The 21,730-nt window shown below is 42.9% G+C and overlaps 1 protein-coding gene across 2 annotated transcripts; it reads left to right on the top strand.

Moving 5' to 3' along the window:
* Positions 1 to 560: 560 nt before the first annotated feature.
* On the top strand, positions 561 to 21,418 carry LOC113999723. Of its 2 annotated transcripts, XM_027743357.2 has the most exons (9): positions 561 to 951; positions 5,193 to 5,320; positions 9,821 to 9,939; positions 10,196 to 10,362; positions 13,016 to 13,117; positions 13,693 to 15,478; positions 18,181 to 18,315; positions 18,429 to 18,609; positions 20,104 to 21,418. In XM_027743357.2, exons 4-9 carry the CDS (start codon positions 10,217 to 10,219, stop codon positions 20,340 to 20,342), a joined length of 2,589 nt encoding a protein of 862 aa, XP_027599158.1. In that variant the 5' UTR covers positions 561 to 951; positions 5,193 to 5,320; positions 9,821 to 9,939; positions 10,196 to 10,216; the 3' UTR covers positions 20,343 to 21,418. The 2 variants fall into 2 exon arrangements, with proteins under 2 accessions (XP_027599158.1, XP_027599161.1); XM_027743360.2 differs by lacking the exons at positions 561 to 951; positions 5,193 to 5,320 and adding an exon at positions 6,155 to 6,185.
* The last annotated feature ends 312 nt before the right edge of the window (positions 21,419 to 21,730 follow it).

The raw sequence follows: 21,730 nt of genomic DNA, 5'->3' as shown, positions 1-21,730 counted from the left end.
TTAAATATATAAGTAATATAGAAATATACGAAACCATAAATATATAAATAATATTTATATATTATGTAGAAAAATAAAAAAATTATATATAATATATATAATATATATATAATATATTATAATAAATATAATATAATAATATAAATAATATAATAATATATATAAAAATAAAAATAATATAAAAATATAAAATAATATATGAAATATAAAAATAATATATAAAATGTAAAATATAAAATAGGAAATATAAAATATAAAATAGGAAATATAAAATATAAAATAGGAAATATAAAATATAGTATAGTGATCACCTGAGGATAATTACTTAGAAATCACTTCTGCTAACTGGGAAGGAGAAGGCGCATCCCAAACACCCCCTCGCACTTCCCTCCCAGCTGAGAAGCGTTTCCCGACCGAGCGCAGCGGCTCAGGCAGCGCCCATCGACCCCCGGCTGAGGGCGGTGGGTCCCGGGGCTGTGCCTACAATTCCCATCGTGCTCCCGCCCGCTGGCCCCGCGCTGACATCACCCGGCCCGTGGCTCGGAGGGGACCCAAAATGTGAGCTCGGCGTTTCTTCCCCTTCTGCCGCGGGGCCTCGGGCGCGCTTTTGGCGGGGGGGAGGATTTCAGCCGCCGCCGAGGACTTGGAGAGGGCGCCTGGATGAGAAAAAAAAAAAAGCCAACCCTCGGGAGACGTTCCGGGCGGGAATTCCGCGCCGTTCCTCGCAGTGCCGGTGCGGTTCCGAGGCTCCCGTGCCAGCCCCAAATCCTCTTGTTTCCCTTGTCCTGCGGCTCCAAGGGGTGGAGGAGAGACGCTCCCCACAGCCTGGCAACGGGGTGCGCGTGGTAACCGAGGCTGGAGCGTAACTATGTTGGAGTAACTGGCGCATTCCAGCGCCAGCTCCGCTTCCCGGCGCCGCGCAGGGAATGGCTGGCGGGAGCAGCTGCGCAGGTTGGTCTCGGTGGAAGTTGGTTCTCGCCCGCAGGTTTGTTCTCCGGGAGAGAGATGCTGGGGGGGTGTAGCCTGGAGCGATGCTGGGATTTCAGGCGGCCGAGTGATTTCTGCGCCGTAATGTTGGCTTGTAGGTTAAAGTAAAAGTCGTGACTTGCTCGCCTGAGAGTTGCTCAGCCTTTCAAGTGATTCTGTGATTGCGGGTGCCTGAAAACCCCCCATAGTTCTCTAAACACAAACGTCTCTTGCTGTTGGCAACCGGAGTTTCCTAAGGAGACTTTTAAAAAGTGGATGGGAAACGTGGGAATACTTGATGTCAGTCTTTTCTCTGAGAAACACAGTAACTTCTCAAGCAGGTAATGGATCCTCTTTCACTTTTTTTTTTAGAAACAGTTTCGATCTTTGAGGACACCTATTAGTACTTGAATATCACTAAGTGAGCAGCCGGTCAAGTGGGAAAAGTGGCTTTATATCCAATCTCAGGAGTCTAATGAAATTAAAATACAGATCTCTATATATTGTGTACCCTGATCCTCATGCAGCTGGTGGAAAAAAAGTTCTATTTATTTGGCCTCACATGCCAGTTTGTAACTTCTAAGAGTGTGGTTTTTACACACTCACCAATGGATAACTTCAGCATTTTCGTTTGTTTAAAATATGTTTTGAAAGGCATTTTGGTTTGGTGGAGTTTAAACTGTGCTGGGTTGTCCGTCTGTCGTAGTGAATCTGGAAAAATATTTTGTGACCTCAGTTGGAATTTTATATCCCTAAACAAAAAGGTTTATATTAGTGCAAGTAATCCTGTTTTACAGCACAGGACATAATCTACGAATCATGCACTTAAGGTGCCTTTGGATTAGTTGGCTTTAAAGTGAGGGGAAGTTCAGTAAAAACTCTCTACCTGTTTGTTTAGTATCCCCTTGTGTTTCCCTGCACTGCCAGGAGATAATGGAGTGTGATATGTGGTAGGAGTTGTGAGTGAAGGTGAATTTATAGAGGGAGCTGGCATTAAGTTCTCTTGTGTCCTTGGAGCCTGGAAGAAAATATAAAATCCTCTGAAACTCCAGAGTAAGGGCTTCAGTCATTTTTTCTATGTAAAAGTACTTGGGAATGGTGGAACTTGAGTGTTTGGAGTACTTGTGGCTCTGGACGACAGTTAGTGTGCAGAGCTATAAAAATCTATCATTAAAAACAAGTATCAGTAACTTTTTAAACAGTTCAAATGAATTGCAGAGCAGGGCTTTGTTTCTAAACTACCCAATGGCAAATTAGTCCTTTTTTTTTTTTTTTTTTTTTTCTTCAATAAAGCAAGAAGTGGGGAGGCTGCAAATTTGAATTTCTGAAATGACTGATTTTGGGCAGACTGAAGTTGTGATAATTGCACAGATCCACAGTTCCCAGTGGATAAATCTGCATCCTGAGTCCTTACTCTGTTTAATTTCTTGTCATTGTAATTTAAGGTTTTAATATAAATGTTGCAGAAATGCTCTGTTTTTTGGGGGTTTTCTTCTGGTTTGGGAAAAAAGAACCTCACAGAGGTACCAGTGTGCTACTCCAGGGATGGAATCAGGGAGCAGATTGGAATCTCTTCCACAACAAACTTTCTGCCACTTTAGCTTTGTAAAGATAAACCTAAATATAAACCAAAAAAAGGTGTGTTAAGGAAAAATGTGGGTCTTGAGACTTGACAGCAGTTTTCCCACGTAACCTGATTCTGGAACTTGCAAACCCTCAGGAGTGTGGGTGGAAGTTTTTAGGCCTTCCTTATGATCTTCCTAAAACACTGAGGTATTGTTTAAAATCACTTTTTTTTTTTTTTTAATTAATCTGGAGAATTAGATGTACCACAGCACATGGAATTGCAAACTTTTGGCTTAGATATTTAAAAGATTGTGGGAAGTGTGTGTGTGTGTCTGTAAGTGTATATACAGGGGAAATGTTACCCCTTTTAACCCAGGTTTGGGATATGTGGATCAGGAGGCACCAAAATCAGTGGGGTGACCCTACAGATGCTGTTTATAAGGTTCATTTGAAGTTTCTGGTGTTAGTTTTAAAGTGTTGATGGGAAGGTGAGTGGACATTGCACTCTGAAGATTAGGAGGACTGTGTTTCTTTGGGATGTGTTGTCAAGGAATGTCATTGCCCCAGTGAGCTTTGAACCATCCATCAGACTCAGTGCTGCTTATCCTGTCACCTTACAGGGTGAGCTGGACACCCTTGGGATGAGAAGGGGAGGACTTGGGGATTTCCAGGGAGACTGAGAGGGTGTGGTGAGGAAACTGTTGCTGTCACAATGAACTTGGGATAGGGAATGAGCATCATCCGGCGGCCGTTCATCCCATTTCCCTGCTGATGGAGCACTTCTGGTGGTGTGCTGTGGGCATTGCTCTTTTTGAGGACTGTCAGTAGGAAATAAACTTAAAACCATTTGTAAGTTCAGGACATGATATTAAAGCACTCAGTGAAAACATTTTTTTTTTCTAATTTGTCAGTGTAACAATGCAAGCTGGCAGTGCTGCTTTAGGTAAAACATTGGCTTCTGCCAAAGCTTTAATGTGACACCCTCATATCCTGAAGGTACCCAACGGGGCCTTTTCAGGAATTAATTATTTATGAGCAGTGCAAGAAGCTCGTGCTTGTATCAACCCCTAAAAACAAAGTGGCAACCACAGACAGTTGCCATTGAAAACCCCACTTTTCTGAAGGAGGGTGTGATGGGCAGACCTGTTTTGAACACCTGGGTACATTTTAGGCTTTGTTGGGACTCTTTTGTAGGTTGTGAAGCCAAATTGCAGCACCTGCCATGCTTTGGAGGTTTCCCATGATTTCAAGTAGTTCCTGTTTAGAGATGTCAATGGATTGCTGTTTGGGCTTTCAGGTGTCAGTTAGTGCTTTGTGAAACTCATTTAAAATCATTAAACCCACTCTTAAAGTGAGAGTAGGTCATCCACAGTGGGATGTGGGTGTAGTCTGACGTCATCCTATTACTTTAGGACAGGAGCAGGTGCTTGGTCAGGTTTTGAGGATTTATCATAATGTGATGGTTGCACACTTTATCTTAATTTATCTTAATCATAAGAGCAGCCCTTCCCCCAGCCAAAGCTTTGTGCCAGTGAAGATGAGGCCTTACTTTTGTGCAGTGCATTGATTGCTGACCTGGGACATTGTTTTGCTGTGATTTAGGTTGGAAAGGACCTCTGAGATCATCAAGCCCAACTCTGACCCTGGCACTACCCGGTTCACCACTAAACCATGTCCCCAAGTGCCACATCCAAAAGCCTTCTGGACATTACCAGGGATGGTGACTCCACCACTGCCCTGGGCAGCCCCTTCCAACACCTGACCACCTTTCCAGTGGAGAAATTTTCCTAATATCCAAACTGAACCTTCCCTGGCACAATTTGAGGCTGTTTCATCTCATCCTGTTGCTAATTACTTGGGAGCAGAGCCCGACCCCCACCCAGCTCCCCCCTCCTGTCAGGGAGTTGCAGAGCCAGAAGGTCCCCCCTGAGCCTCCTTTTCTGCAGGCTGAGCCCCCCCAGTTCCCTCAGCTGCTCCTGCTGCTCCAGACCCTTCTCCAGCTCTGTTCCCTTTCCTGGACACGCTCCAGCCCCTCAATGTCAGTGTTGTCCCGAGGGGCTGGGCTTACATCCCACCTGGATTTGGATGACAGTGTGTGTGTGGCAGGAGCCAGCCTGGCCTCTGCCATGGGCAGACCCTGAGCCTGAAGATGGGATGGAGCCCTTGAGGTGCTGCATTCCCAAATATCTGCATTCCCAGGTGTCCTGTCAGGTGATGGGGACGGATGTTCAGTTCTGTGGCAGGTGTGAGCAGGTCACGGGGTGACTGTGTGTGCTGGAGTGGTGGACGTGGAGCTGCGGGATGGACCTTGATCCGACGGGATAAAGTTGGAGAGAGCAGAGCTGTCAGGCCATAGCCCTCTGCCTGCATGATCCTTGGTGCTGCTGTCCTGCCCTTTCCAGGGCTCCCTGTGATTTGGGGTCAGCAGCTCTGTCCCTGCTGAGCTCTTGTGTCCTGTGGGATCTCACAGAAATAAATCATCATTGCTCCACCAATGCCTTGGATGTGGGTGGTCCTGGAGGAGCTGTGGCTGTGTGACTTGGGAGGGATGCTGGGAGGAACCATGAGGGGAAGCTAGAGATGAGTTTTCATGCATAAGTACGACTTTGGCAGATCTGGTAATTGCTTTTTTTTTTTTTCTTGTAATTGCTTTTAAACAGGCTGAGTCAGTCCATAAGGATCTAAATTTCAGCTTGCACAGCAATGCTGCACTCTGCAGAGAGGAGAAGCTGTGTGCTGATAACAAGGACGTGGTCAAAGTGCCACCCCTGCTCGGTGCAAGCCACAGGTGAGTCCAAAAAGTGAATTTGCTTAGGTGAACAGAAAGAAAAACTGAGGTGATGTGTTTGTTTCGTAGTGAATAACCACATAACAAAAACCCCTCGACACCCGAAGGGATTGTCACATCACAGTTTCACTGTGTCAGGACAAGGGAGGGATCCTCTTTTCATGGAATTCAGCAGATCCTCACACACTCCTCTTCTCAAAGGCATTTGTGAGACTTACCACGAAGAACAACTGCTGGAAGTTTCTCTGAACCAAAAAAAAAAAAAAAAAAAAAACAACCCACAAACTTTGTATTTAATGAATGTTTTTAGGTGCTTTTGTTAAAACAAATGGCCCATTAGTGCTCTTAATGGTGACTAGGCAATAGATCCCTTATATTGAACAAGCATCTCATAAATATACTTAGTTCCTCACACCCTTAAATGGTGCTTTTTTTATGGGCTTTTGCCCCAACTGTTTAAGAGGTGTTTTAGACTTGATTCTTTCTCCTCGGGGGAAAAAAGCTTCTTAATTCTTTGACTGCTAAAAAGGAACGTTTCCCTTTGCTGCTGCAAAAAGCCTTTTTGATGATGTGAAACTGGGATTTAGAAGGAAGTCTTCAGTAATCTGCCATTTTTATGGGTTTATCTCTGACATTAGGAGATATCTGAATAACTGACCTATTTTTCTCCCCGAGTTTGTTTTTTTTTTTTACATGTCCCTGTTGCCTGTTTACTTCTGCTGGTTCATTTCCTGGGTAACCCAAGAAAGCAATGTATGGAATTCTGATTTTTTTTCCCTTTTTTTACCCAGTAGTTTCAGAGAATTGCTGGCAGCACATCCTGAGTTCACCAGTCCCAGTGTGCTATAGATTAAGAAGGCTGTAGGTAGGAGCTCTTAGAAATCTTAAAAAAACAAACAAACCAAAACAAAAAACCCCAACCAAACAAAAAACCAACCAAAACACCAAAACCCAACCCCAAACAGTGCTTTTTCTTCTGTTTTCTTTTTCTTGGTGAGGTACAGCAGAAATAAACAGGAAATATTTATCCTGCCAAGAAATCAGAGTAGAACACACAATGTAAATGTAACAACACTGTGCAGTGCTGTTGTTTAATGTTGTTACCAGGGATGTTTATAAAAGCATTGTTGAGCAATGCTCTGTAGCAGGGAGTTCCTGCAGTTTTGGGATAACTGGCTGTAAAAAGGCTTTTTGCTGATTTAGCCTGAATGCTTTTTGGAAAATCAGGAACTTTGTCAGGTGGGATTTTATGTCAATGGAAGTAACTTCTTCTAATTGTATCATGAAGCAAATATTTAGCTGTGATTACATAATTTTTCAGCTTATAACATATCCTTTCAAAGAACTGTTAGTCTGATATGAGCCATAAACTGCTCTTACCTCTAAACAGGAATAAATTCTTCCCTGTGAGGGTGGTGAGGCCCTGGCAAAGGTTGCCCAGAGAAGCTGTGGCTGCCCCTGGATCCCTGGAAGTGTCCAAGATCTGGCTGGATGGGGCTTGGGCTAGTGGAAGGTGTCCTTACCCATGGCAAGGTTTGTAATGAGATGCTCCTTAAGGTCCCTTCCAACACAGACTATTCTGGTTTCCATGAGGTTCCCCAGATCTCAGTAACAGTGGCATCACTTAGTAGTCTCTATGAAAATTCCTAAAACTCCTTCCAGTCTGCCTGAGGGGAGCCTTTGGTGCCCTCTCAGCAGCCATTGCCATCTCACAAGAGCAGTTGCAGCCTTGAACTGTTCCCAGGACTTTGCTGGACAGGACTAGGAACAAAACATTTCCAGTAATGAGAAACAACACATGAGTCTCCTGTATGCACAGAGCTGTGGATCCTCTTCAGACAGAGGATTTGCACAAGATGTAAATCAGTTTTTAGCTTTTTGGAAAACGAAGAGCTTGTTCACGTGGGACTCTGTCAATGAAAGTGATTTCTTCCCATATTTATCCCACCTCAGGCAGTGCTGGTGAGGCAGAAACCTCTGTGTGGAGGATTTGTCTCCTCTCTGTGGCAGAGGGTCCCGTGGGGGGACACTGGCACTGCTCTGTGTCTTCTGTCCTGTTCATCCTTGGCACTGCACAAGGTCCTGAACCACCTGCTCTGTGGCAGGGCATTGACTCCAAAGGTCCCTTCCAACAGCAGCTGTTCCCAGATGTCTGCCATGCAGGATTCTCTGTTCCAGGTACAAGTGACAGGACGTTTATCATGTCCCTTCCTGAGATCTGTGGGTCCATCTGCCTCTGGATGCCTGGCAGCTGTTCTAGCTTGGTAGGATTGGGGACTGGAGGGAATGGACTGGGCAGGAGGAGCAGTGGGGGAGTAACAGCTCTGCTCAAGGTGCAGGAGCAGTGAATCCACCTGTGTAACAGCAGCAAATCCTCGGGACAAAGGGGAAGCACAAAGGAGCCAGGTGACAAAAAGTGAGTTGGTGTGCGGGGGAACACAGGACTTGGGGAGTCCCAGGATGGTTTGGGTTGGAAGGGACCTTAAACCTCTTCCAGTTCCCACCCCCTGCCATGGGCAGGGACACCTTCCACTAGCCCAGGTTGCTCCAAGACAAGTCCAACCTGACCTTGGACACTTCCAGGGATGGAGCAGCCACAGCTTCTCTGGGCAACCTGTGCCAGGGCCTCCCCACCCTCACAGGGAACAATTTCTTCTTTAATCTAAATCTCTCCTTTTTCCTGTCACAGATACAACAGTGTTGTTGTCTAATAGCTTTGATTCTTTTTAGTTTCATACACGTTTATACTGAAAATATTTAACATTTTACTGACAAAGAAAGTTCTCCTCGTTTAATTTCTCCTCAAACAAAAGAAACTTCGGGACAGTTTCTAAATGCTAAAGAGCTGCCTGATGCTTTTGGAAATAGTGACTGTGTTTGGTAAATATTTGTGTTTGCTCACTCCTCTGTTGTGATGAGCTGCTCGCAGAGGTTGAAAGCCCCCTGTGTGCATTTCAAGATGTGACTAATAAATGTTGGATGTCTCGGGAAAAAGCGTGTCCAGTTTCATACACAGGGAGAGAGTTTAGTACATGCACACTTTTTATTTTTCAGGAGCAAACAGAAGCTGTGTCTTGTTATGCTTTGAAAGAAAAAAAAAAAAGTCCATCCTGATAACCTACCTGGGTTTTAGGGGGTTTTTTGTTATTGTTTTGAGAGATAATTTAGTGAGAGCAGCAGCTTTCCCAGGATTTGCAGGGTGGAAAGGATAAAATAAAAGCCCTGCTGAAGACTGTAATTGTCATAATTTGATTTTTTTTTTTCTAATTTTTTTTTTTTTTTCCGAGGCAGCGTTTTGTTTGTTGTGGTTTTTTTTTAATAATGCTGAAATTCTGAGCGTGTTTTTACTGTAACTTGTTGTTAGTTCTCCTGTAAATCCCGGAGGAGAACTTGTGTTCAACTGGGTGGAAGGACAAGCTCTGCTGTTTTGGGAGTGCCAAGGCTGTATCTCGGGTACACGAAGTACCTCGTCTCCTGATCTTTAGACACACTGTCCTGCACAACTCACATTAGCAGTGATTAATGGCTCTGAAAATAAAAGATAAACCCATTCCTTACAGATCCTATTTTTAATCCATGCAGGAATATTTTATGCCCTCGCCAAGGAGCAGAATTTATCTCTGTGTGTTGCTCCCTTTTAGTCCAAACAAGACCAGGGCTCGGGCATTGGCCTGTGGTTGTTGATGCTGATAAATTTTTCCTGGAATTTCAGCCTTGGTCAGCTGCTGCTTTCCAAAATGTTACTTTTGTGGGATTCAGGAGTCATTTGGAGCACAAAATGTGGGTCCCACCCTCCTCTTCTTCTGCGGGGTCAGAATCGACCCGTGTGACTCGAGCTCTGTGGTGCCACTTGGTCCCTGGGCCAGGAAGTCATTATTTTCTGTTATTTAATGATATAAATCGATATAAATCGATATAAAATGATATAAATATGAATAGTGTGTTTGCATGGAATTTTGCAGAGTATCTGTGCAGCCTCTACAACGTTCTAGTACCTCTAATTCTGTTATTTAATAAGGATTTGTTTGGATGTGTAAGATCAGTTTATAGAAAGTGATGACCCCTCAGTGGAAACTTTTTTTTTTCATTCAAAAAAATTCCCTAAAGGATTGTTCTGCCTGTGGCTAGGGAATATTTCTTTACTACCTCTTCAAACAATACCCAGGGAGATCTTCCCAGTCCACGAAAGCTTCCACTAAACCAAAGTTTGACCAATGATTTGTACGAAGCAAAAAAAAAAAAGCCCCTAAATTCACAGAATTCCAGGTTGGAAGTGACCTCAACTGTCATCTGCTCCTACCTTTCTTGGCATAAATAACATTTGAATAAATAATTTATTTGTAATAATTCTGGAGCAGCACTTAAAGCCAAGTTACTCTTTTTTACCCACCCGTGGCTCTGTGGAGTTTACAGATGTCCCTCCCTGCTGTCCTCTTTGTTGGAATAGTTTGTGTTTTCAGGGATATAAGTGGGATAATTGCCCTTCCCTTTGTTTTCCAGAGGGAATGTGTTTGCCTGTGCCATGTGCATTTCCAGCCATATAGAACAGAAGGTTCTGGTGAACGTGACACCCCAACACCTACAATGTGAAATCTGTGGAGAATTCCTGTTATTCTGTAGTAAGTCATTTTTGTTACTTACATATTTATTTTTAGAAGACACACACGTTTTTAGAAGACAAACAGAGCTTTGAACTAATTTAAGGCAAGGGAGGGAATGTGATTTAGACTTTATCCTTTTATCACGGCGGTGCTTCGTTTTCCTAAACAATTATTTGGTTCAAGAAATAAAAGTAAAGGCTTTGCTGTGTTGCCTTCGCTGCTCATTTACAGAAATGTGCAGTAATAAAAATATTCCCTTCTCTTTCCAACACAGGTAAATAGCAAGAACCAAACAATGGACACTCAGTTATTTTCCCCCTTACTGGGAGCAGTTCCCGATACCCCCCCACCCCTGGAATCTTCCCGGCTGTGCAGCGACTGGTCGGGATGTGGGGAGGAGATTGGCTCAAAAACTGCTTTTCAGGACTGCACAAAGAAAAGGTATGAGCATTCCTGCTGGAATCTGGAACACTGGGATTGTCATGGAGCAGAACAAACGGGATTCCGGGTCTTTTTTTTTAGGGAGAGTTTATGGGATAACTAAAAACTCAATGAGTTTTCTTTGCTGTGTTAAAGTTATTATAGAGGTTGTGGGGGAAAAAAAAAGGTGTGCATATAAATGTGTGTTTACCTGTAAAAGCATCTGAAAAATTTGGAAAAGAATACCACATTTAGGGAACAAAATGGGGAAACTCCTGCATGCCACTGAAAACTCCTTAAGGAAAATCCCACTCACTCTCAGTGCCTCCCACCCCTCAGTACCACAGATTGTGATTTCATGCTTGATAATGCAGATTATTTCCTGGAACATGAAGAGTGCTAGAAACAAGTCAAGTGTAAGTGGTACCTGTGCTGCTGGGAAGCATAAATATGGTACCAGCTCCTCCTGAAAATATATCAGCCCACTGGCTTGTTGTGCCCTTGATATAATGCACTCAAGTTTGATTTTATGTTAAAAACAATCATTTTGCACTTCTGGATGTTGAATGAATGCAAAAGGTCTTTTGGTACTTGAATCATGAAACATTTTTATGGAGAAGTTTACTCTGTCCAGCTGTTGGTGTTGGAGGCTCTTCTGATCCACCAACTTAATGCAGTGAAATTATTAATGGTGCAGAGAAGGCTGGACAGGGGTTTGAAAGCTTCCCTGGGAGTGGAGAGCAAATAAAACTCCTTTTTTTTTTTTTTTTTAATCTCTCAAGAGGAAGAAAAAGAGAGGGGTAAGGAACAGTAGGAATAGGCAGTCCCGGAGCGGTAGATGGAGTAGCGTAAGAAAGCGGGAAAGAGTGGGAGATAGGCGGAAGTGAACCGACGGGAGCAACACAGCCTTACTGAATAAGATCGCGTTCTCTCGTTCACCCTGATCATTTCATGGCTTGTGGACAGCAGTTAAAATTGTCACATTGAAACTATTCCAGCCTCAGAAATGCATAAACAGTGTTTTTTATATTGGGCTTCCCCCCCCCCTTTCCTTCTTTATGCCAAATGATGGCAATATAATACTCTTTTTTGGGGGGTAGGTTGGTGCAGACTGGCACAGCAGCTTTTGGCACTTAGGTGATGCCTTTCTAGTGAGTATTTCTAGTACCTCAGTGCTTTTTTTTAAATTGTTTTCCTAATAAGATGAAATTTGAGATGGGGAGAAAGAGGAATCCACCAGGTCACAAGGTGCTGAAAGGTAACAATTAAGGAAGACACATATATAATGCAGAAAAGCTATTTTTTTTCCCCAGTCTTCCCTGGAAGGTGTCACAGTTTAAGCTTTAAGTGTTAGGTTTAAGCACAGTGACAATCCTCTAATTAAAATATTCAATATTTTCTTAAAAGGCAGCCTTTAGATTATTGCAAGGTAGCTTTTTTTTTTTTTTTTAAAAAAAGGAATTAAATTAAATGGTACTTGTCTGTGAGTGATAATCCATGTCTACACCCATTCTGAATGTGCAGATATTCAGTATTCCTTGAGGTCTCCTTTAGGAAAAAAAGAAAAAGAGAGAAGTTTGCTATTTCTCACAAAGACACAGAAGAGATTCTCATCAAATAAAAGGTTTATGTTTATAAAACACTTTCAAGAGTCTTTGCACTTCTGTATGTCTTAAATAAAATCACTCAGACCAGATCCCTTCCAGAGGGAACTGAGTGGTCATGAGGTAAGAGGTAGGTAAATTCAAAATATAATGAGTATTTAAAAGCCAGTAAGGAATAAGTGGCTTATTTTTATTGTAGCAGGAGATTAACAAAGTGATTTGTCTTAATAGTGGTCTCTGTTAATCAGCAAAATTAGTGAGTAATTGTGTGGCAGCATTAGCAGATGATGTAGTTGGGATGAGCTGACACCAGGGAAGAATGGGAGACCTGCAGGGACACTGAGAGGGATCAGCTGAGCCACAAGAAGCTTTTGAGTGAACTTTAGTAAAGCAAACCAATGTGTGTCACAGGGAAGGAGATCTTACAGTGTTATCTTTTAATTAATTTCTGAGTAAGGGGCAGGTGTCAGCACAGGCAGCTCTTAAAGACCTCACTTTGCACCTGAGGTAAAAGTTGGGCTTGTGTAAAACTGGTGATGGTTGAACACCTCTGGTGTTTATTATAGCTTTAGTAAATATTCCTGATAAAGTTATCTCTAACAAGGCGTTAAAAAGTGGTTCAACTTAAGTATAACTTCATTTTTTTTGAGATTAAAATAATAGTTCTTGAATTGCAGAAGTAGATAAATTACAATCCCCAAGACTTTGAGAAGGTTGATCGTATTTATCCTCTCAACAAGACAGTCAAGGTTTGAAGGAATGTCTGTGGAATAGTTGTTTCTTGGAAAGAGAGGAGAATCTCTTGCTGCTCCAATCTCTTCACTTGACAGCTTGGGAAGCAAGAAGTCAAAGAAATTGTTCTATTCCTCTTAGGCTGTAGAATTCACAGATACAGGAAAAGATTTCTGTGTGTGGATGCTGAGAGTACATTAAATCCAAATTTCAAACTAGCTGATGCTGCTAGAATAAATTAAAGGTTTTATCCTTTGCTTTTCCTTTTGCCTGATTTGTTTAGGAGGAAAAAAGACTTATTTGTCTAAGCTTTTATTTATTTGTTTGTTTGTTTTTAGGGCACCAATAAATCTTTCTTATTCTGGCAATGGCCCTGATATGTTTGGGCTGGTGTCAAGCATTTTGGAGGAGCCAAACAAGCCTGAACCAGTTACAGATTGGTAAGTTTGTTCTGAAAGCTCTTAAAATTTCTGTGGTTTTTTTTTATGCCCATTGTCACATAGATGTGATACCCATTTTTAATTATTTCAGAGTTCAGTAATGAAGGTCTTATAAATTCCCTTAAAATGTGGAAGTGTTTTTACTTGCCAGTAAAAAAAAAAGGCAATAAACTGTTAGAAATGCAAATTGTCCAAGGTCTTCCATCAGCTTTACAGCATTTGGGGAGGGGAAAAAATATGATTAATTTTAACCAGTGGGGAGTTGACTGAATGCAGGGGAATATAAAATATTTAATAAATCCAAATAAGCTCTGCAGTTTTGAATACATGTATTATAAACAGCAGAGAACAGTGTTGGTAGTCAGATTTCACAAACCTCATTTCCTCAACTGCAGTGGGAATATTCCTCTCCTTTATTTTTTTTCTTGAGGAGAGCTGGGGATGGTTGGTCAACAATGTGATGGGAAAGGTGTGTAGTGGAGGGGAATAACCATGGTGTGTAATGCAAGAAATGTTTTAAATAATTAAATAAATAAATTAAATAGATAAAGATAAAATGTTTAACTCTGCTACAGGAATTCTCTTTCAAGGTTGTTTCCCCCCATGTGGACGCCTGACCTGGGAAGCAACGGGGGATTCCCAGCCAAGCACCCTGTGGAAAGCAGGGATTTCCCAAGCCTGGTGGGGAGGACACAGAGCTGCCACCAGGAGCAGCTGCAGAAGCCTCCTGATGTGGAGATGCTGCCCAGAGGTTTGGAAGATCTCCAGCTCATCGAGTCTTGGCTTTCCCCACCCGGCCCTCGCCCTCAGCCCGACGGCGCCCTGAGCAACAGCTACCCTGAAAATTCCTCCTTGCAAAACAATAATAACAACAGGATTCCCCAGGAAGGGTTTTCATTTCACGGGGTGAACTTTAATCAGCATCTGTGCAGCTACGACCACGTGAGGCTCAATGGGGACCACGAAAAATTCGGCTCCAATTTTGGCCCTTTTTCTTCTCAGGGCAGGCTGAAAGAAGGCACTAATGCTCAGAAGGAGTACTGGAAAAGTGAAAGGGCAAGAGGAAAAGCCCTGAAAAATTATGCTCAAGAACAAACTAAGTGTTCCCCTGATCTTTGCAAGCAGCCCTTTGATAACTCTTGGGATAAAGTATCCCAGGACAACCACTGGCTTCCTAAAAGATATGAAAACGTTGGATCTGCTCACAAACTGCAGTCAGCTCTCCATCCATCACTATATTTTTTCAACCAAGCCCCTAATGAAGATAAATTCCCTGGAGAAACAGCCAGGAAACCCCAGGAAACCCACGTGCAAAACGGCCATTGTGGCTTTCCTTTGGGGAGTGCTTTTAATAATAATGAATGTAAGATTAATGTTGGCCTGAAAGAATTCTCTCCGAAAGTAGCTGAGTGTGATTTATCTGTGAAAAACGTTGTGCAGAACGGGAGCTATTCATCATACCATGGGTGTGCGTGGCTGGATGGGAAAGGTCTGGCAGCTGGATTGGATATTCCCTACGGAAAACAGGTCACAAGTCCACAGTCGTCTTCAGGGGTTTCAACCGTGTCTGGGGGTTCTCCCACCCATCAGTCCTCTTACTACTCACAGCTCCTACCTGTCCTCCCTCCCAGGAAAGATGGAAGGTTACAAATATCAAATGGTTTTTCTGATAACTTGGGGCTTTCTAATTTCACCTCAGAAAACCAGAAGCAAGTGAAACCCGTCGGGCAATCCCAGCAGGATTCATTGACTAATAAGGAGGGGCCGTACCATAAATTCCCTGTTGATTCCTCATCTGACTGGGTGATGCAGCAGAAGGCTGTAAGTGAAGACCCTGAGAAATACCACAGGTTTCCAAAAAAGCAGAGCCAGGAAAACTGCAGTAAAGATGACAGGAGAGGCAGAAGGAATTGGATTCCTCATTTGGGATGTACCGCCCCAAACCGCCCTCCCTTCAGTATGTTCCCAAAAAAGCACGAACAGAACGGTGGCAGCCTGTCAGACTTCATCAACCCTTCTTTTCTTCCTTCTTTCCCGTTAATGTCTGATTTTAAGCAGAACCCCAGCCTGCCTCTGTTTAATCACCATCTGCTTCCATCTGCAAATAATTTGGGTTTTCTCCCGTCGCCGTTCCCCTTCTCGGAACTCGTTGACCTTTTTCACTGCGACGACTTGAACCCCCTGAGCCCCTTCCTCAACGACCTGTTCTGTGGGGAAGTGGCTGCCCCCTACGTGGCCTTCCCACCCCCGTTTAACAAGTACAGACCCCCAAGGAACCGCAGTGGACCTGCTAATGAGCTTCACATCCGACTGGAGGAGTGTTACGAGCAGTGGAGAGCTTTGGAGAAGGAGAGAAAGAAGGTAAAACCCAACTGATAATTATTCCTGATAAGAACTTGACTGGTTTTAAATCACATGAAGGAAGAAAAAACTTAGGGTTTCTTCTTCGGTTGGCTTTTTTTTTTTGTTTTGTTGATTTGTTTTGGCTTTGTGTTGTTTTGGTTTTTTTTACTGTCAATGTTCATAGAATCATAGAATCAGCTGGGTTGGAAGGGACCTCCGAGATCATCAAGTCCAACCCTTGATCCAACCCCGCTGTGGTTCCCAGACCATGGCACTGATGCCACATCCAGTCTCTTTTTAAAAATCTCCAGGGATGGAGAATCCACCCCCTCCCTGGGCAGCCCATTCCAGTGGCTGAACACCCTCTCTGGAAAGTTCTTTCTAATGTCCAACCTAAACCTCCCCTGGCACAACTTGAGACCATGTTGTACTTGTGTCTTTCCCTTTTGGTTTCTTATTTTACTAAATCTTTGGGTTTAGTAATATAGAAAATTAAACAACTAATCCTGGGCAAACCTACGGTGTCTTGAGTGGATGTGCCCTCTCCCAAAGGAAATTGCACAATTTATATTCTTCTTATTACAATCACTGTCCTGCCTCAAATGCTCTTGCTAAGAACTGTTGTCAGGGAGGGATCACACTGCTGATAAGTGGGAATGATAAAGGAGCAGGAGGTGCTTTCCCAAGAGGAGTCAGATCTCTGAATTCCATGCCAGACATCAGAAATTAAATTGTCAGTAATCCCTGTCCTAATTGTACACCGAGCCTGGCTATTTCTTCCACTTTGGAGAAGACTCCTGGTCTGATAAGGAGACAGATGTCTGACCAAACTGGACCTCTGGAGAGCACCTTTTTCTTTCCCACATCAATTAGGGGACCTTGCTAATGGACTTCTGGAGGTGTAAATAGAACTGCTTATATTGTTCTCTCATGGATGCCCCTAAACAAGAATCCTCTCTGCCTGTCTGGTCTTCTAGGAATTCTCCACAAGTGGCAAAGGGTGATGGTGATTCCCACTCCAGGGTCTTCAGAAACCCTTCTGCTTTCTGTTGTGGTAAAGAAGGCTGTTCCAAACCTACTCAGGCAGAATTTGTGTCAATTAAGTCATTTGGGAAGACCAAATCGTAGTTTTTCTCTCTTATTTTTTTATTTCATGATTAAAGGAAGATTGTTTATCTTCATACCACGTGCTTAATAATCAAAGGGATTTAACTGACTCACTTGATCTGGTCTGTTCCATGAGATCCAGTTTTATCCTAATGATCTGCTTGGGATTTCTCAGTCCTTTTTGTAGTTACACACTCCACCTGCAGACACCTTTATTATATTTGAGGTTGCCTGCACTGTTAAATGTGCAGATCAATTAGTTAATGACTTATTAGTTGTGGTTCTTAAATATCTGGTGGTGTTATATGAATCCATGACTCTTTTCCCATCTGCCTTTTTTTCTGGATGACTTTCAGGCTTCTCAGATGAGATGTAATCCATGTTAGGTGAGGGCAGAGACTAAATAATATGGAAGTGTCAGTAGAGCAAAAAGCAAAGGACTTCAGCACATATTTGCAGTAGGAATGTACACAGTGGGAATGTGGACTTAACCTTGCCTTGAACTACACGGTGGCACCTGGGCCCTCTCTCCTGTATCCACTGTACACTGAAGAAGAAATGAGACAGGGAATCTACTGTGGTTGTATCTTTTTTTACTCCAAGTGTAAAAAATTCCTCTCCAAAAATAGGTTTGGTGATGTTTAGTTGCTGTCTGTGTTACAGAAGTGGTTTGCCCAGTGTCTTTCTCAACAGGGAGTTTGGCAGCTGTATTAATAATTTTTCAGAGCTGATATAAGTTTGTTAAATCTGACTTAATCCTGATGAGCTTTAGATACAATTTATGCTGCTGTGATCACCTGTTCCTTTGTTTTAATAATCACAGTATGTGACATTTGAGAGATGCAGTGAGAGCCACTGAGTTTAAATTCACAGAATTGCAGAATCAGTAAGGTTGGAAAAGATCTTTAAGATCATCAAGTCCAACCATCAACCAGCACCACCATGTTCACCACTAAACCACGTCCTCAAGTGCCTGTTCCTTGGGTGCTGCACAAGAATTTCTTTGCCTGGGTCTGTGTCCAAAGTTGGTTAAAATAAAGTTGTACAGGTTTGGTTCTCACTTCCCAGGAAAGCACATATCCAGCTCAGATAACACCTCCGTGGCCTGACTCCCTGCCACTGAGCATTGTACTCTGAGGGAGAGCTGAAATTAGGGAGGCATTCCTGCAAGGAAGCTGGAGAGGGACTTTTGACGAGGGATGGAGTGATGGGACAAGGGGTAATGGCTTTAAAGCAAAAGAGGGAAGGGTTAGATTAGATTTAGGAAGAAATTCTTGGCTGTGAGGGTGGGGAGGCCCTGGCACAGGTTGCCCAGAGAAACTGTGGCTGCCCCATCCCTGGAAGTGTCCAAGGCCAGGTTGGAGCAACCTGGGCTAGTGGAAGGTGTCCCTGCCCATGGCAGGGGGTGGAACTGGATAATCATTAAGATCCCTTCCAGCCCAAACCATTCTAAGATTCTAGGATACTTGAAAACATTTTCCAGTCAACGCAGTCAAAAGCAGAGATGGGAAGTGCACTTCCAATGTACTTGACAATTCTAAGCACCCCCCAGAGTGGATTGTCATACTGTACTGATTTCAAACATTTACACTTGGTATTCATTTTCCTTTCAGACTGAAGCTGACCTTGCAAGACACTTCCCAGGGAAGTGCACATCCAGCTCCAACAACGCCCCTGTGTCCCGACTCCCTGCCAACCCATCCCGGGTGGATCGTTTGATCGTCGACCAGTCCCGGGAACAAGCCAGGGTGGGCCTTGCAATTCCTGCACTTCCTTGGGAGGGGGTTTATATTTGTTGTAAGGGAGGCTTTTATTATTTTTTTTTTATAAATACTTAACGATTTTTGGTGTTTCCTGGCAGGTGGTGGCATTGATAGGAACGATGGAAAGGCTTCGTGGTGCCCCCGTGCACAGGAACATATCCACGGCCTTGGAACACCACATGGAAGCCATCCATGGGACACGGGCCCGTCGGAAGGATGAGATTGTTAATGCTGCTAATCCCCAGAGACACGGAGTGCCACGGTCTAGCCACGAGAAAGGTACCTGCTCCTCATCCCTGGAGTCCGAAAAAACCTTTGGCAGAGATTTAATTGTGAATATGCTCAGTTTTAAAACATGTCAGTTTGGAATATGCAGCAATTCTCGCCACTCCAGCAAAAGAAGATTTGTAAATACACACTTGTTACTTTTTAAGTTACTTTGAGATCTGTTGCGTTTTTTTTTTATTTTTCTGTTATTGGTTTAAACACTTCGAAACGTTTTCCTCTTGACTAAGAGAACTGTAAAAACTATTCAGTGTTATTATATATAACCATAAGTCAGTGTCCTGAAAGTAAAAATATACTTGTTTTTAAGCAAGTAGAATTAATTAAAAACATAAATTTGCTGGGGTTGTGTTAATTAATTATGTCTGTCTACCTTATCTAAATCACAGATACACCAGAAATTACATTCCAAATTCTGTTGAAGTAAAGCCAGAGGAATCTGTAGCAGCAGTAGAGGTGATATATGTAGGAATTTAGGGTTTGGGGGGGTAAAGAAAACTTTCTTTTTCTTCAGAAAATTATTTCCAGAGAGGGGTTGCACTTCCTGCTGCTGCAGTGGAGGGGACAGAGAGGTTCCTTTTGGCTTCCAGCAAAGGGTAGTTCTTCCTTGTTAGAAGGGAAAGATAAACTTTAAAGAGAGTCAAAATGTTTTTCTTTCGCAATTCAGGTGTCAAGCATGATGTCAAATCATTTAAGTGATAGTCCTATTTGCAAACTGAGTCCTGAAATAACTCCTAAAATTGTGTCATGTGACATTAACCCCCAGCATAAGTCAGGAGTAGTGGAAGGAAGGCCAGGCATGAGAAGTAGGACACAGTGGCTACATGGATGATTATGGTTAGATTTATTGCCAATACAGCCTCTAAATTAAACAGCTCTGTCATCTGTTACAGTGGATTGTTGTATCATAAGGTGCTGGTCCCTCTTGTTGAGTCACAAATTTTGAGACCCCCTCACGTCCTAAACTTCCCAGAGAAGTCCAAGTGCAGCTCGATCCACTTAGTCCCAGATCTGGTCAACAATCAGTGTCTAAAGAGTTAAAATATCAGCAGTTCTGGGTAGAAACGTGCAGGTTTCGTGCCTGACCTTGCAGAACTCCCAGTTACAAAGCAACAAATCACCTGTGGAGCTACTTTAGGATTTTATCTCCACATTTGACCGGATCTCAGCGCTTTTATTGACCCGTCCCAAAGTGAGTGTTCCCGGTCTTTGGGACAGTCCTTCCCTGCTGGGAGAGGGATCCACCCAGAAACTGCCTGCAACCAACCAGCTGGCCCAGTCTCCACTAGCACTTTTTGCACAGACACGATGAGTGTGAGGTGTTGTCGTTGTCCTTTGACAGAGAAGAACCGCAGCCGATGGGGTTCAACCAACACAGCTCGGCTGTTTCTTGACCGCACTTAAGGAGATGAGCCCAACCATTTTTATTTTTTTTTTTTAACATTTCCAGGCTTGCACGCTGATTTAAGATGGTGTTTTTTGTTGCAGATGTCCTGGCTCTGGCAGCTGCCATCAGGGCTCTGGCTGGTGCCACGCGCCGGGCTCGCACCGCGCTCTGGTGCGCGGCACAGATGACTCTGCCGAAAAAAAACCCTCCGGCTGGGCCAGAGAAACAAGGAGCTGTTCAAAGGGCGTTGCAGGAGCTTTCTCCTCCAGGCACAAGCACACAAGAAAAAAGCAGCGTGGAGCAAGGAAAGCCCGAGGAACCCGCGAGGATTGTGGAATAACGGGGGAATAAGAGCGGCGACAAAAGGGGGAGAGGCCGAGGATGGGGAGGGAAGGACTCGGGGTCCTGCACAGCACCTTGGGAGGGGGGTTTTGATGGGATGTGAGAAAGCAAAAGGGTTAATTCATGTGCCTGGTCAGTGCTGCAGTTCTGTTACTGTGATTCTGGTGTTGGGAGACACTTCTTGTTGCAGTGTTAATGCGGTTTTAATGTCGCTGGTATTGCAGGAAGGATTTCGATGATAAGAGGAACTAAACAGTAGCTGAGCATTCCCTTGTGTGCTTTTCCAAAGCTCTGTGAGTCTCAGTCACCTGAGAAACCAGAGAGTGTGGTAGAACTTAATTCTCCATTTTTTTTTTGTTAATGAGATAATTTAGCACATTTAAAGGTACTTAATAATTATTCAGGGCTCTTCGGGGGTTTTTTTGCACCATAATATAGTTCTTTTAAGAGCCAAAGTGATCACTGAGTAGTTTGCATCCCATCACTCTGCCAGGAGCAATCCACACTCCTGTGTTTTCGGGAATCAGGTCATCCAGGTTATCACCAATTTTGAGGAGAGTAATCAGTGTTTAGCGTTGGTTGTGTGAGATGCTTCAGCAGCTGTGCTGCCAGTTCGGTTTCTGGCAAAACCAGTGTGAACTGAGCTTTCCCACAGCACAGTCCACTTCAATATTTCCATTAAAAAGTGATTTTGTAGCTTTGCAGCGTGTACTGCATTGGAGTACACGTCAGCAGGTGATAGAAAACTGTCACTCAGGATTAGAAATTAGATTTATTGGTTCCTCAGTGGGTTAAAAACCAGTAACTGTATAACATAGTATGCACTTATTTTAATAACAAACAATAATTTTGTAATTAAGTTCATGGTACTATAATTTTTTTTTTCAGACACATTCCGTATTTATTTTGATGTGTTCATTGAATGTTTATTTAAAATTCTATTTTAGTAATATAAAGTTTAAATATTTTGCCAAATCTTCTGAATAATCAGATCTAACGATTTACTCAGGAACTCTGTATATTATTATATAAATATACACATGGTCTTTAGGGATTTTTTTTTTTTTTTTTTGGTGAAGGGATGTTTGCAAAATATTTACACAGAGCTAACTATGTACTAGGTTACCAAAGCTGTTTAACTGATTATTTTTTGGTGTGGAAGACTTAATATATTTAATTGCTGTTAACTTAGTCTCCGTTCTGTGGCTTAGACAATCAGAGTATGGATGTTCAGGGTGAGAATTAGCAAAGAATGAGTAATTCCAGGTGTGTTCTTAGGGCATTTAGGAATATTTTAATGCTTTAACTTACTGTTACACTGTCTCTTAACATGTACTAATAATCAATTAAGGCTCTTAAGTATCAGTATATATGGTTTGGAGAGCA

Source organism: Pipra filicauda, unplaced genomic scaffold (genome assembly GCF_003945595.2).
Source record: "Pipra filicauda isolate LSUMZ 115617 unplaced genomic scaffold, ASM394559v2 scaffold269_size1075953_pilon, whole genome shotgun sequence".
Classification (NCBI taxonomy): domain Eukaryota; kingdom Metazoa; phylum Chordata; class Aves; order Passeriformes; family Pipridae; genus Pipra; species Pipra filicauda.
This window is presented reverse-complemented; position numbering and strand designations above follow the sequence as displayed.